Consider the following 15,808-nt stretch of genomic DNA (forward strand, 5'->3'; position numbering starts at 1 on the left):
ATCATTCCTGCCAGCCTTCTTCTCTGACGATGAAGGCAAATAAGAAGTCTGGGGCGTACACAGCTAGTTAGTCAGCAGAATACTGGTCTCTGAGTCTCTCTTTCCCAAAAAGCTTTTCACTATACCAGACTGTGAGACCCTCTGGAAAACCAGTGGCTGGAGCTCAATTACAAGTCGAGTTAGACAAAGACTCACCTTCTTCCCCTGGCCCTTCCCTAAATGGAACAGAATTGCCCTAACAGGGCAGCAGCCTGTTTCTACCAGGCTTCTGTCTCAGAGCCCAATTCCTAAGGTTTCATGGTGTCCATGGAAAGTAGCTAACTGATTTGAGGGACATCCTTTACCTAAGCCCTAAACATCAGAAAGAAGGAGCCCTGGTTACAAAGTCAGGGTTTCATTTTTTAAGCTATTTGATCCTAGAAAATACAAACTTCAGTTAGCATAACACTATTTGAAAACGGTCAGGCCCCTTGGGGCCCCTGACTAACTGTCTTCTGTGCCCAAGGATCAGTGTTTCCAGCAAAAGGCTCTGCATCGGCTGCTACAGCCAGCCCTGGTGACAGAGCAGGGATCCTGCTCACTGGAACTCACCACTGTGCCCTTACCGTGATCCAGGGATGCCTGAGAGCCTCTTGGATGGTGAGCCGTTTCCTGCAATGAGGATTAAAAAATGGTGATGATCCATGAGGATAGGATCTGGGAGCAGCTGTTTCCATTCTCACATTCTCAGGCCTTCTTTGACCATGTCATCAACATAGCATAATGGAGGATGCAGAGATGGATGGGAACTGGCTGCATGCCCCACGGTCCCAGGAAAGAGGTTTGGGCAGAACCACAACAGAAGGACCTTTTGACCTGAGCCCTCACCTTCAGTTCCAAAGTTGAAAGCGCTAACACCTCCCTCTAGAGGGGTCATAAGTGCTCTTCGGAGTTCAGAATCCTGCAAGAGTCAGTTCTCCATTGCTAAACCTTTGGTCTTTGTTTGCCTCCCAGGTGCCTCCTCTGTCCTTTGCTGCCCTGTTCCCAGATAGTGGGGGCCGTTCCAAGTACTGACCTTAGTACTTAGTACCACTATGGCCCTCTTTGAAGTCTGTGGGACCAAGAGGACATAATTTTCTAGAGTCTCTGGGCCTTTCCCTGTGCCCTGTCTAGGTCCTCCTCTGGGCAACCAGTACCCTATATTCCCTGCCCATGTCCTCCTTTGACCCCACAACAACGGGGCTCACCCTGGGCCCTGGCAGGGGTCAGATTAGCATGTCTCCTCTTTTTCCACTGTACTGACCTGTCTGGACCTACCTCCTCCACTCCCCATCTGAACTGGCTTGAAAACCCTGGCACTTTATTTCTCTAATTTGAGTTTGAGGTGCCTTTGGGACAACCTACACGAGGTAGTCCTAAGAAACATAGGCTGATTTACACACACACACACACACACACACACACACACACACACACACATTCTCACACATACACACAGTTATTGGCATTTCAGTAGAAGAAAGCAGAAAAACTTGAGTAAACAAGATGAAAGTCAAGTCTTGGCCAGTCACTCTTCTTAGCATCTGCCCAGATTAGACCACAAAGCAAGCACAAACTGACATCTTTGACGGAGGTAACAGAAGAGGATCAGTACCTGAGAAACCAGTGCCTTTCTCTGTTCCCTTACCGAGTCTCTTTAACCAGAAGCTTCCGAATGAAGTCCTTGGCCAACTCGCTAGTCTGGCTGAAGAATTCCTCATCGAAGTCATAACTCACTGCTGTGATATTTGCCAGTGTTTCCTGCTTTGTGTCTCCCAGGAACGGGGATGCTCCACTGAGGCTACACACAACAGAGAGAAACCACATGACTATGGGACTGGAGATGGAAATGGGGGTCATGGACTTGGGAACCTTGACCCATACTATGGCACCAGGCTGGGAAGCTCCTGGCAACACAGCCTGCCCTCTCTGGGCAGCCAACCAGCAGCTTCTTCAATGCAGTCCAATTCAACACACTTTATGGAGCTCCTATCAAGTACCTGACAGGACAAACTGCATCTTCAGTGGACGCAAAAGTTGAGAGGAGAAAAAAAACAGACAGAGCTCTTTATAAACCCCAGCAGAACAAAGCAAAAAATTATAGAAAGCCAGATAAAAGGCTGGAGGAGCACCAAAAAGGGGGACCCCAGCACAGCTCCGTGGGAGAGTTGACAACTGCATTGTCATGTCTTGGAGAATGAAGAGGTTGTCTGCAGTCAGAGCAGGAGATGGAAAGCTCTTTCAGGTCAAGGGAGCAACTTGCGAAAATCCTCAGAGGCAAGGAACTGGGGTCTGTGGGTTCCCCACAGGGTTTGTCAAGGCTACCTCAGACAGAGAGTGACTTCTGAAGCTACCACCTCTTGACTTGCATTCCAGTTGCTCATGGGACAACACTACCCAGAAGTGCTGGGACTTATTGTGCCAGCCTACTCCCGCAGCATGTGCTCCTTTCCTTGATTAATGACATTGCTTCACAAATGTGAAGTGGTGCTCGTTAGAAACACAGCAGTCACCTTGGTCTCTTTTAAGTCCCTCCTCACCTGACTGGCCAAAAGTCTTACTGTTTCTACTTACTAGACATCCCTTGAATATTTATCTCCCACCCCCAACCCCTGCTTCTTTGTTAGCAGGGAAGTAGCAAGGTATACTGGAAAACTTTGGATATTTCAATGCTGGGTTTGAATTTCAGCTGTGCCACTCATTAGCTGTGTGAACCTAGGTAAGTTCCTTAACATCTCTGAGCTTCAGTTTCCTGATTTGTAAAGTGAAGAAAATAATTGCTTCCACCTCACATGATTGACAAGAAGAGCAAAGATATATAAAATGTCCTGTGTAATCCTGGACCATACTAATGCTCTACAATTAACAGGCCTTATTATTGTCATTGTTAGAATACAACAACCTTTGTCACTCACCAGTTTCCACAGATCACATCTAAACCCCTGAGCAAAGCATCAGAAGGTGGTCACTGCCACATGCTCAGTACATTTCAGCCATATTTTACAATTCACCTTTCCTTTCCTCATGCTGTTTCTTCTCAGCCCTTCCACCTGGAGAACTGACTTCATCCTCACATCCCAGTTTAAACACCTTTCTCATTCTCTCTCACTGAAACCTTCCGCAGCTCCAGGAATCAGCACCTCGCCTTGTGTGTCTCACAGAGGTGTGTTCATACCTCCAGCATGACCTCCGTCACCATGGGTGAGAGGTTGCTATATGGTGTGCCTCCCACAGACAGGGAGCCCCAGGTAAGCAGTGAAGGCTCTCCTCCATGTCCGTATCCTGAGAGCCTGGTATAATGCCATGATGGTGCCGGCCATGGATAAAGCTGTGTCAAATTCAAGGGAGCCAACTGTGTTCCCTGCAGATGCTGGAATTCCTTAATTGTTCAGTACGAAAACTAGAGTTCTGGAGAAACCCAGATTTCAAGATCTGAATATTCTGGCTGTCATCCAGCATTATAGATCAAGTGATCAGGTGAAGTGATGCTCAGCTTCTCTTTTGATAAAATTCAGCGAGGCATTTTAAAATTGACTGATGCAGAGACCCTACCCCTAGCAATTCTAACTTATGTAGATCTGGGGTGGGCCTGGCCACGGTAGGTACTGAAAACTCAAATGTGCAGCCAGGATTGAGACCCTCTCTGCAGCTCAGGGGAATCCACTGTGTCATTGTGCAGAGCTCTCAGTCCAAGTGCTGCTGTGAGTCAGAAAGCTGGTTCATGGGGGTGTTGAGAGATGATCCCTCAGTCCTGGAGCACTGGTACCCCCCTTTCCTTCTGGCTATGGGCTGACTCTCACTGCAGCAGGCCATAAAAATGGCATTTTCCATGTGTACTGTGAGGGAAAGACGATTGGGAAGCACTGATGGACCGAATTCCTAAGAACCTGCCATGCACCAGAGCAGGGACGAGGGAATTCACATGCATTCTTATTTAACCCCTACATTCCCATGGCAGGGGAGCCCTGGCATTCCACAAGGAATGCAGAAATGGGTTATGCAGGAGGGAGGGCTGCTCCCCTGGCTTCCTGCTCAAACTCAATGCCAGGGTTCAATGGATGAAACAGCTCAGAGCACTCAGTCTCAGGTTTGTGGACTTAACACATCTGGCTCATAGTGGGTGCTCATTCAATGTCAGTCCATCTTTCTACCTGCCCCTCTCTCAGGATCCCACAATTCCTGCTAGGACCCCACAATCTAAGTTGGGTTGGAGCCCTGGAATCAGGGATACTCACAGGATGTAGGTGATGACACCGATGCTCCTGCAAAACAGAAAACAGTCAAGTCAGGGCCTCCCGCCTCCAACCCAGACCAGCAAGGGACTCCTCACGCAGTCTTGGGAAAAGAGGTCACTTGACTCCTCCAGGTGTCCCCACATCTCTCTCCATCCCACTCTTCAGCAGCAGCCTGGGATGCATCTGGAGTCACTGAACTCAGCACATGGAGTCCAAGGATCCAAGTTCAAGATCTGATCTCTACACTTAGAGGTTCTGTGATTTGGGCACATCTCTCACCACCTCTGAGACCATTCTTCCTTATATAATGAGGATAATAAGAACTACCTCCCAGGACCACTGGCAGGATTTTGAAAGACCAGGTGCTCAGTCAACTATCAAGCAGCATTCAAATGAAAGAGTCCCACATGTGCAGAGAACTGACCGGAGCAGCACCCCCAGGGCAACACAGTGTCTAGGATGTGGGAGACCCTTGTTAAACGCTAGGTGGACTGACTGAGCCACTGTCTCTGTTATCCTGACCATGGCTATGGCAGCCCAGGGCTGAGCTGCACTCCGGCCCTGCCCCTACCCTTGCTTCTGTGCATCTGACAGAGTTCTGACCTGGCCCTGCACTAACTGGACTCAGGTCCTAGCCTTGCTGTTTCCAGCAGCGGCAGCACCTCTGGAGCAATCTGAGGCTCTAAGAGGTCAGTGTGGAGAATGGTGTTCTCACAATCAAGGGGATGACACCTGAAGAAGATCCCGAGAACATCTGTTCTTGGAAGGATCCCTAGGCCACCTGGGTGACCTGTACGACTTACCACATGTCGGCCTCCAGCCCCAGGGGCTCATAGTTCACGATTTCTGGAGCTGAAAGGAGTCATGTTCAGAAGTCAAGAGGAGGAAGAAATGAGAGGAGATGCTTGTAGGGAATTCTAGGGAATCTGCTGTCAAATGTCTCCATCCTGCCTCTCTAGTAAGGAAAATCTGAGCAGCAGATGGAGATGATCTGGATCTAAGAATTTTGAGGAAAAAGTATGGCCCGAATATTTGTGTTCCCCCAAAGGTCACAGGTAGAAGTCTAATCCCCAGTGCAATAGCATAAAAGAGGTGGGGCCTCTAGGAGGTGAGAAGGTCATGAGAGCAGGACCCTCGTGAGTGGAACTAGTACTCTTTAAAAGAGACCTGAGGGAGCTTGTTCACGCCTCCTGCCATGTGAGGACACAGTGAAACACTGAATCTGTTGACACCTTGATTTTAGACTTCCCTGACTCCAGGGCTGTGATCAATACATTTCTGTTGCTTATAAATTACTCAGTCTCAGGCATTTCTTAATAGCAGCTCAGACAGACTATGTCACAAGTTGCCTGTTAATCTGGTAGAGAACTTCCACAAGAAGGCCTTGATAGTGAAGGAGAGGGAAAGCATATAGGAATGCCAGAAAAGGAGGAGGAGAAGGGGAGAGGAAGGAGCAATGGAGTCCTGCTCTAGAACTCTCTAGTGGACACAGGTCAATGCTGGAGGGCGAGGGGGAAGAAAAAGCAGAGAAGGACTCTACGTTCCCCTGAGTCTGGGTAGAAAGAAGGGACCTCCCACTGAGGAGCAGAGTGTATCCTTGTGGTCACTGAGATGAGATTCTGAGCCCGAGCTGCCTGAGGGGCAGCCAGGGAAGATGTCCAGGTGGCAGATGGCTATAGGGGAGTGGGCCTGGGTCACCACATTTGGAGTCACTGAAGTACAGAAAGAACCAGGAGCTGAGCCAACACCATGGTGCCCAGTGTTGAGTAGGAGAGAAGACTGCCGGGACAGCAGAAGACCATATGCCACCCAGAGATGGAGCAGATAAGCACTGGAGAGTGAGCACTGGGCTTCAAGCTCACTGCAGCACTCAGTGTCCAGAAGGTAGGAAGTGGAGATAAGAGTAGTGATGACTCTTAAAAAGACTGGCAATGAAGTGGAGGCAAAAGAGAAGGCAGTACCTTGAGGAGGAGGAAGGATGGAGGCAGAGAGTGGGAAAGGCAAACTCTATCTAGAAAATATCTAAAGCATTGCATCTACAGGTTTGTGTCTGTCCTCCCACTCTCCTACTGCCCCCATTTTGAGATAATCACTGTCCTGGCTTTGCTTATTTTTAGCTTTATAAAAATGGTGTCACCCTGCATGTCATCTTTTGTCACTTGATTGTCTTTTACATGCTTCTAGTGCTCATTGAATGCTCATCCACCATCTTCCATTTTCACTATTATGCAACAATTCATTGTGTAACTATATATCATTTTTCAGTCATTCTCCTCTTAAGAGAGCAGTTGGGTGGCTTCCATTACTTTTATTATTGGAACAATATTGCTACAAACTTTTTTGTTCACGGATAAGCACATAAAAAACTTTCTTTAGGACCCTGGTCTTCACAGCAGGATCCACAAAGATCTGCAGACAGGTCCAAGAAGATAGGTGCAGAATTGGAAGTATGCATTTAGAGACTCTTGTAGCAATTTGACATTGCCATGACATCCAAACTATGATCATTTTTTGAGTAGTTGATTTTTATTGTCTCTTCTAAAGCAGCAGTCCAGGACAGATGGCAGCACATGACTATATATGGAATTTCTTAAAGTTCTCTGTGGTTCTTTCAAAAATTTGCCTGATCATTTTTGACATCTCTTATTCCTTGCTCATCTTGTGGTTCCACATTTTATTTCTGTATACATTCCACTTATTTTATAGTCATCATCTGATAATTTCAGTATCTTCTGTCCTTGAACATCTACACCTTGTTAGCCTTTGACTGAATTGCTGATATGCACACTTGCCTTCAGGGGAAGTTGGAAGAAAGAATATTCCTATGAATTTTCTTGCTTTTTGCAGCTCAGCTTTAAGTTCAATTCATTGGCTTTTGGGGGTGGGATGGGTCATGCTGAAGGGCTTACAACTTTTAAAGATTTCTCTTATTTCCTAAGAATTTTATTCAAAAGAAAATTTCTCTCATGGATCCAGTCATGTCGCTAGAGGGCCTTTCTAAATGCCTGATCCCCCAAACTATTGGCAGTTGTTGTTGACTTTTTTTCCCCCCTCAAGGGCTGATCTATGTAATCGCTGAGACCACTATGTACAGACACAAGAGGGGAGCTTTATTTCTTGGTCTCTTCCTCCTTGGACAGAGTCTTGATGATCTCTTCCTTCTTGGGCTGGAAAACTCTTCATGGCGCTTGCATGCCTCGTTGGTCTTAGACCTGCGGCCTCAGCCTAGTCAGCCAGGAGCTTCTTGAGGGCCTTATCTGCCTTCAGCTTGTGGATGTGTTCCATGAAGATCCACTTGTTTTTGAACACATTCCCCTTTACCTTCAGGTAGAGGCTGTGATACATGTGACAGTCAATTTATTTAGATTCACGGTATTTCCTGAGCAGCCTGCACAGAATCCACATCCTCCTCATCCAGGTTACCTTCTCTGGCATTTGAGCATTAGCTGTACCCTTTCGCTTACCTATGCCCATAGGCCTGCCCTTCCAGTGAGCCAGTGTATTTTTCCAGCATCGAGCCTGGGAATGGACAGTCACTGGTTTGCAGATGATCAGCCCATTTTTGATTGGCTTCTGGATCTGCTGACAAGATTTGGCATTGGTGATTTCATTGGTCTCTTTGGGGTCCAACCAGACCTTTTTCCCACAGCAAGGGCACCAGAGGCAAGCCTCTTCTGAAGCCTGAGCATGCTAGGACATACAGTAAACCATCATCAGGCTATGGTAGTCATTCCTTGGCAAAAATGAGACTCCCAAGATCTGTCCTCCAAAGTTTTCTCATGGCTGTGGTTGTGACAGCAAAAGGAAAGAACTCTGACTCTGTTGACTTTTTATTCCTGAGGCTCAGATTGAAATTTCCAAGTGTTCATAACCTGTTTCTTAGGAGTCTTGAGAAAATAAAGTCATCTTAGTTTTTGGAGGGTCTAGAGAAGGCACCCTATAAATCTTTAAGATATAAACAAATCCAGTGCAAACAAAACCATACTGATGCATAAGAACCAACTGTGTGCATCTCTTCTGTCTCTGTATTCAGTGACATATTGGTAGCTTGAAATTGGCTGATGCTGTAAGTTAGAGACACGTTTTTGAGATTTGGTTGTTAGACATTTGCACACTACTGGGCAAAACCCTCCAAAGTCTGGCCCCAGCTATCAACAACCCACTCATGACAACAATCTGGTATGAATTATCAACTTTATGCGGAGTGGACTTTGACCTGTCCCAATAAAAGTACTCATTCTAGCCTTTCCCCACTGCTGTGCTACCACTGAACTGGCTGTGCTCCTCCTCAACCCTGGCTCTCTTTCTCCCCTGATTCCCATCCACCAATTTTTTGTCCCTCACTGACTCAAGGTCATGACCAATCCCATTGACTGTGCCAGAGTGGATATCTTGTCTGAACAGTGTTCCAGGGCTGTCTGTATTACTTACTTTACAATTAATCACATCCTGGCTTGTGATAGCTCTTCCATTATGGCCTTGAATTTCTAGTTGAACTATTGACTGTTATTGAACAATTCATATGAACTTAACTAATGAATATAAGCACTTCAACCGTATATGTGAAAGGGGGGCAGTCACTGTTCTCTTAGACAGAGTTTAAGTCTAGATATCTTGTGCTCCAGGTTCCAATTGGCTCTCCCACCAACCTGTGACCTTGGATGTGTCATTCTGAGTGTAGATGGCTCCTTATCATCACTGTGTCTCCCATACCTTACCTAAAAACTGTCATATAGGAGGTAAAGAACAATCTTGGTGACCTTAATGAAAATTTCCCAACCCTCCATTTCCACATTTGTTTAACTAGACCAGATGATCAGAAAAGATTCTTCCAGCACTTTTATTAGGTGGTTTGCTGTCTTACATCCATAACTAAATGGAAAGCTCCCTGAGGGCAGAGTCTTCTCAGAGCACCATGGTATAATAGAAAGAGCCCAGATTTGATGCTGGCTGATCAGTACTTGAATCTAGTGCCACCATCTACTGCTTGTGTTGTCTGAAAGAAGGCACTTGATGGAGAAAATAATTAAATCTGCTTCATGAGGCCACTTGAGAATTAACTGAGACAAAGTCAGCAGAGTGTGAGGCATAGTGCCTGGCATATGGTCAGGGTTCCCTGTCTTGGGGTCTGGGGAGCCAGGGACGAGTCTCTGCAGCACCATTCCATAGAGGCTGCAGAGCTGGTATATGAAGGCTGGAGTCCTTCAGGGTGCAGGGTCTAACATCTAACATATTCTTTCTTCTTCTTTTTTTTTTTTTTTTTTTTTTTTTTTGGTGGTATTAGGGATTGAACCCAGGGCCTCATGCATGCTAGGCAAGTGCTTTATCATTGAGCTACACCCCCAGCCTATCTTTCTCTTTGATTAGACTGTGATCAGGAGTTTTTAGCTCCCAGGTTTTAAGGAGACCACGTCAACCCTCCACCCCCCAATACCTCCCCTACTCCCAAAGCAGAGAAATGGAATTCTTAACTCCCATTCCTTTCCTCTCTGCAGGGCTATTTCTTTGTGATTTCCCCAACCTTTGGCTCAAGACCCATGAGAGGGCTTCTGGAGTACAGGAAGGTGGGGCCTAGACCAAAGGTGAGAAGAAGAGAGGGCAGCCAGGGTCCTGCTGGAGCTGGATAATGAAAGCATGAATAAAGACCAGGCACAAAAGAGGCAGGTGGGTGGATCTGGCATTTGGAAAATGATTGCCTTTTTCCTTTTCAGGAAATCAAAAGCTACTTCAGAGAAGGCTGAGTCTGTGAGAATGCAAGAGGGCAAGGTGATTTTAAATCTGTGTGACAAACTTATCTAAGAGCAAGAGGTAGGGCCAGCTCTGGGAAGATTCAACTCTGGAAAGGCCTCTCTGGCTACCCACTGCCCCACCGGGTGCTCAAAGCCTGCACCTGGACTCTCACCAGGACCCTAACAAGTCATCTGCCCCCACCCCTGTAAGGTTTCTAGTGGGTGCCACAGCATTGTCTCTCAGCCCAGAGGACACAGCTTCAGACTTGAACTTTGTTCCCAGGATTTCTCTATATTTTGATTCCAGATTCTTTCTGGGAGAGAACTAGTTCTAAAACTCACCAACAAATTCCGGTGTCCCAAAAATGTTCTTAAATTCAACTCCATCTTCTATTTCATGAGCCAGGCCAAAATCAATCAACTTGATGTGTGGAATGGGAATATTCTTGTCTAATAACATAATGTTTTCTGGCTGGAGAACAAAAGAGAGAGAGAGAGAGAGAGAGAGAGAGAGAGAGAGAGAGAGAGAACAAAAGAAAGAAAGGAAAAAAAAGGGAAGAGAGAAGAGATGGTGATTAAAGCCCTGTTTTTTGTTTTCGCTGTGGGGACTGGGGTGGAGTTTGTTGTTCTTTTTTAGGAGACTAAAATAGCATAAGCCTTGTTTTTGTATCCCCAGTCTTCTGTGAGCTGAAAAACAGGCGGAGTGCTGAGAGCAAGGCCTGGGTTTTACTAAACCCGATGCCCACCACAGACCAAGAATTGAGTTTTAATTTCCTTTCTCTCTCTAAATGACAGATTCCTTTAGCGGAGTGCCTCTATTTCCCAGTCTATCAGACAGGGTCAACAAGATGCTCACAGCATTTCCTATTAACAAAGCCACATCTGCTGTGAGTGCAATGGGGGCAGGGCATCATGGCTTGGTGGCAGTTTATATTTGGCTTATTGACCTTGGGCTTCCTGACCACCTCTTTCCCGTGGCCAGCCAGCTTCCTGTTGACGAGACTCCCCTCTTCCCCAGACTAACTGTTCAGCTCATGCTTCTCTGTGTGTTTAACTAATTTTGGCCCTCGGTAGGTCATAGGAAAAAATGCACCTGATTTCCAGGGAAAATACCAGCCGCCCCAGACTATTTGCAGCCCTGCAAGTATCTACCAGCTTCAACACAACAGTGCAGGCTGGTGGGCAGCCAAGGCAACCCTGCCTGGGCCCTCAATCACCCCAGGCTCCCAGTGAGGCTAGAACAGGGTCCTAAACTACACCCTTCTTACTCCCAAACATACATTCAGACTAGGAATCGAGTGGGCAGGTCCCTTTTTCCTCCACTTGTCCCACACTGTCCTAGATTTCATTCAAAATGGAATGGCCTGAAAACATTCATCTATACAAACATTTATACAGAAATGTTCACAGCAACATTATTCCCAATAGCCCCAAAGTGGAAAATGTCCATTGACTGATAAATGAATAAACAAAATGTGATAAACACATACCACATATAGCATTCATGTAGAAATATTATTCAACCATAAAAATGAATTAAGTCAATTAATTTTTATTTGCTCTGGCAGGGAGCAAATAAAAAAGGAATAAAGTACTGATCCATGCTTGCAAATATTATTATAAGTGAAAGAAGCCAGACACAAAAGGTCACATAAGATCCCATTTATATAAAATATCCAGAATAGGCAAATCCATAGAAAAAAAGTAGATCTGTAGTGCCTGGTGCTGCAGGGGATAGAGGGGTGGGGAGTGACTTTTAATGAGTACATGGCTTCTTTTAGGGTGATGAAAGTGTTCCTTAATTGTTCTATGAATGGTTGTGGTATATAACTTTGTAAACTGTACCCATTTCGTGAGTGAATTGTGTGGCATGTAAATTACATCTCAATAAAGCTGTTAAGTAAATAAATAAATGTTTAAGAAACTCCAATATCCCTGTTTCTCAAAGTACCACGGGATTTTCCACCTTGCACTTCTGCTCACACCATTCACCCTCCCCAAAGGCCTCTGTTCTATCTCTATCCATTGAATCCTGATTGAGCTTCAAAGTCTAATTTAACCCTCTCACCTTGAAGACCTTCCTCACAGTCAGGGTCCCACTAGCCCCGGAGGCCCCCAAAACCCCACAGTGAACCCTCCCCTCCAGATCTCTTTGCACTTCTTTGGATCTTTTTGTTATGACATTTGGCAGGTTCTCCCTCTTCCAGGGGTCAGTTTGCTGTCTGCCTGGCTCTTCCAGCAGAGTTGTCCTCAGCTGGAGGGAGAATGCAGGACTGCATTGTCACTGCCCCCACCCCCAGCTGCACTGATCCTTGATGGTGGCATACTGAGCCTGGCCCTACCTCTTAGCTGAACTCATGCTGAATCTGGACCAGAGCCCACCCCTCACCCCCTAGGTTCCCCTACCTCCCTAAAGTCTCTGTGATCTCCTGTCACCATGGCTGGAAACTTTCACTCAAGAGAGCTTGCTGAGGCCCTCCCCTGCATTTTTTTCCACCACTGGAAAAAAATAAATAACACATTTCCTTTTGCATTTTTAAAACTTATTTATTCTTCTTCCCCTCAGGAGATTACTCTCAACTTTATTTTGAAAATGTGTCAAAGTCTTTCCCAAGGCAGAGCAAATTCTTAGTCTCTGCAAAAAGGAGAGAAGGGTGGGAGAGATCAGAGGACCCAGTCAGGTGGCTCCACTCCAGTTCCCTGGGCCCAGCTCTACTGTGGCTGCCCATGGACCCCAAGTGCCCTCTGCCCCTTGAAGTAAGCTGCACCCTACCCCACTCCTGAGCAGGCTGCTTCTCTGCCATTCACCTATATTCCTCAGTCATCTTGTTAGGAACTTTCCCTCTTAAGTTGAGGGGCCAGGACTCAGGTCCTACTAACCACCATAGCTCAGGGCCCCCACACTGAACAGGGATGGACAAACACCCAGACCTGCTATCCCCGGGCCTACAGAGCAGCAGGGATAAGGTGGAGGAGAAAACCAGAGGCATCTCTAGGGCAGTGCCACCTGTCTCCAGCCCTACAGTAAGGACCTAACACACAGCAGACTTCTTCCCAGCTGGGAACATTTTTCCCATCCTGCCCCCTCCCAAACCTAGCTAATTCTTCTTCACATTCAGTAAGACAGGGCCTCATCCAGAAGACCTTTCCTGGTCTCCTCACTGCCCACCACCTCCCCAGTTCCCAAAACACCCTGCTCTTCCCAGCATTGTGCTTCTTACATGCTGAGCTTGTCTGATAACTTATCTGTCTCCCTCCAGTGTACTGCAAGCTCCCTAAGGGTTAGTTCCCATCATCTCAGCAGAGCTTGAGACAGGGCCCAGCAGACACCAGGTGCTCAATAAATGCTCCCTGAGTGAGTAAAGGTGCCATTTACTAAGCCCCCGAAATATGCAGGACTTGGCATGGACCAAGGGCATAACACACTTTCTACCTCATTCAACTCTCTCAACTGCCTCATGGGTTGGGAGCTATTGTTCCTCATTTGCAGAAAAAGAAACAAAGATTTTAACACAAAGCTGGTGAATATAAGAATTTCAATGATTATCTATCAGACTCCAAAGCTTGTGCTTCTACCCATCAAATGATCCCCCTTTCCATTTCTCAAAGGTCTTATGACTTTATCCTAGGGAGCAGGGGCAGGCCATTTGAGCTGAGCCAGGTGTGTGGCTGGAGCAGGTGCCAGGGTGCCTTTCTTCTGATGATATTTTCGTGCAGGTAAGTGGCCCCCCAGGCTGCATCCCTGACCTGGTACTCAGAGACTCAGGAGCTCCTGAGCTGGATAGTTCAGACGAGAAGACAGAGGTCCTGCAGAAAAGGACCCAAGCTGGGTCTGGATAAGGGAATTATCAGCTGAGGATTTCAGCTGAGGAGGTGGCCATGGAGCAGAAGGAATGCTTTGTTGGGTGGTCAGGACTGGGGTTCTTATCCCTGCCTCACAGCTCACTCATCAGACCATTTAGACATATGTACCTGCACAGTCAGACCTGCTCTGGCAGGGAGCAAACAGAGTCCATCAGCTCCTTGCCACCAAATAATGCTCTGCTTCCTTCCCAGGTCACTGAGGAGATTCCAAGCTGGTTAGGAAGCTTGGGTCACCATGTCTCTGGCTCTTCCTGCTCTCAGAAAGACTTTCCTTCTTGCTATTCCCAAGCTCTACTAATAGCCTGATGATACCCAGAAGGACAAGCAGGAACTAACATTTATTCACACATTTATCAACCAAGCTTCATGCCAGAGCTCTGTGTGATCCTTGCAGCCACCCTGAATGGAATGTACTATTAGCATTCCCATTTCAAGGAGGTCTAGGGAGATCAATGACTTGCTCAATATCCCAAAGCTCATGATGGCAGAGTCAGGAGAGCTTCCCTGGCAGTCTATCCCCTATTTTCCCACAACATCACCTAGCCTGGTTACTTATCTTCAGAGGTGCCACTGTCCTCCAGAGAACACGCCTGACATCTGAGGCACTTGCAGCTCTGCACCAGCTCCCCAAGCTGCCTTTCCAGCCTCATGGTCCAGCCCTGGCTGTGTCCCTACTGTCAGGATGATCTCTCAATTCCAGCCTCTGCTCTGGATGCTCTTCTTGCCTGGAATGCCTTTCCTACTTCTCCTCACACTTTCAGAGTTGATGCCCCATGTAGGGAGGTAGGGGTCCTCCTTTTACTTCATTACACTTTCAGTGATTCTTCCCCTGACCTGTGTTCTAATTCCTTCAGCGCCAACACTCACTGGCAGTTCTAAGCCATAGGACTCTAATCTATGATACTACTTTCCTAGTTGGTGGCTTTTTCCTTGAGGAAATTCAATTTGGTTTTAAATTCCTAACACTACCTATGCTCTCTTGCATGCTGCATGTTATTAATTTTGCAGAAATGAATTGAAAGGAGCAGAGCCAGAGGCCCCTTCTTTTCTGTCCTGCAGAGATCTTTAACCACCACTAGGGGCGCCAAAGTGAGCTCCTCCCCTTGGTGCTGTTACAAGGTTGGACAGGAAGAAATAGGACCAAGGGAGAGTCTGAAAGGTAGTCCAAGGGCCAGCAAAGTAGCACTTCCCCAAGGTTTAGTCTAAGACTTCCTACTACCCAAACATAGCAGAGTAGTGGAAAGAGTCCAGACCTGGGACTGGGAAACTGCAGTTCCAACTCTATCACTCAAGGCTGTGGGAATTTAGGCTGGCCACATCCTTTCTCTGAGCCTCAGTCCCCAGTTCTAGGTTAGACACTAGATCTAAGCTAAGCAATTTCAAGGTGGCACAAACTACCAAGTGAGCTGGGAAAAATTCCACTGCTCTGGGACCCAATGCAGGACATGAAAATGTTCAGTCTCCTGACCCCAGGTCAGGAAGGAAGAAAAGGCTGCTATGGTCACAGACAGCTGGGCCCAAGTCAGCCCACCCTCTGGGGAGAAGGATCTTATCCATATTCCTTTACTTCTATCATTCTCCTGCTTGATTTACTTCAACCAAATACTTCACCCACACACCTGACATCATCTCCAAAACACGGCTGGAGGCAGGGCTCACACTCCTGTAGGTACTGCTATTGCCTGGCTCTGGGCCTGTGGAGCTGCTTCCAGGAAGTAGAACTGCCCCCGCCTGTCCAAACAACCCATCCAGCTCTGCCCGCTAGGCAGGCATCTTGGGAGAGACCAACATGTCTCTTCCTGTCCTGGTGGATCTGGCCAAAGCTTCCTGCCACAGTGCCAACTAGATGCTGGTCCTCCAGGGGGGACCCATGACCCAAGGGCCTAACATGACACACCCAAGAGCCCATGCAGAATGAAGGCACCCTCAGGAGGCTATGTAGTAGAGTGCAAAACAGAAGGG

The 15,808-nt window shown here is 47.1% G+C and overlaps 1 protein-coding gene and 1 pseudogene across 8 annotated transcripts in view; both read right to left on the minus strand.

Moving 5' to 3' along the window:
* The window catches only part of DAPK2 (death associated protein kinase 2), a 117,403-nt gene that overhangs the window by 16,137 nt on the left and 85,458 nt on the right, over positions 1-15,808 (minus strand). For all 7 annotated transcript variants that reach the window (XM_079125704.1, XM_079125703.1, XM_079125700.1 and 4 more), the window contains 5 exons: positions 10,325-10,454; positions 5,057-5,105; positions 4,254-4,280; positions 1,667-1,819; positions 606-651 (listed from right to left, as the gene is read on the minus strand). In XM_079125704.1, coding sequence (XP_078981830.1) covers positions 606-651; positions 1,667-1,819; positions 4,254-4,280; positions 5,057-5,105; positions 10,325-10,454 — 405 coding nt within the window. The remainder of the gene's footprint in view (positions 1-605; positions 652-1,666; positions 1,820-4,253; positions 4,281-5,056; positions 5,106-10,324; positions 10,455-15,808) is intronic.
* On the minus strand, positions 5,121-10,318 carry LOC306652991 (large ribosomal subunit protein eL19-like; annotated as a pseudogene). The gene has a single exon. The product of its transcript is annotated as a large ribosomal subunit protein eL19-like (transcript).

This window comes from Sciurus vulgaris, assembly GCF_902686455.1.
Source record: "Sciurus vulgaris genome assembly, chromosome: 2".
NCBI lineage: Eukaryota > Metazoa > Chordata > Mammalia > Rodentia > Sciuridae > Sciurus > Sciurus vulgaris.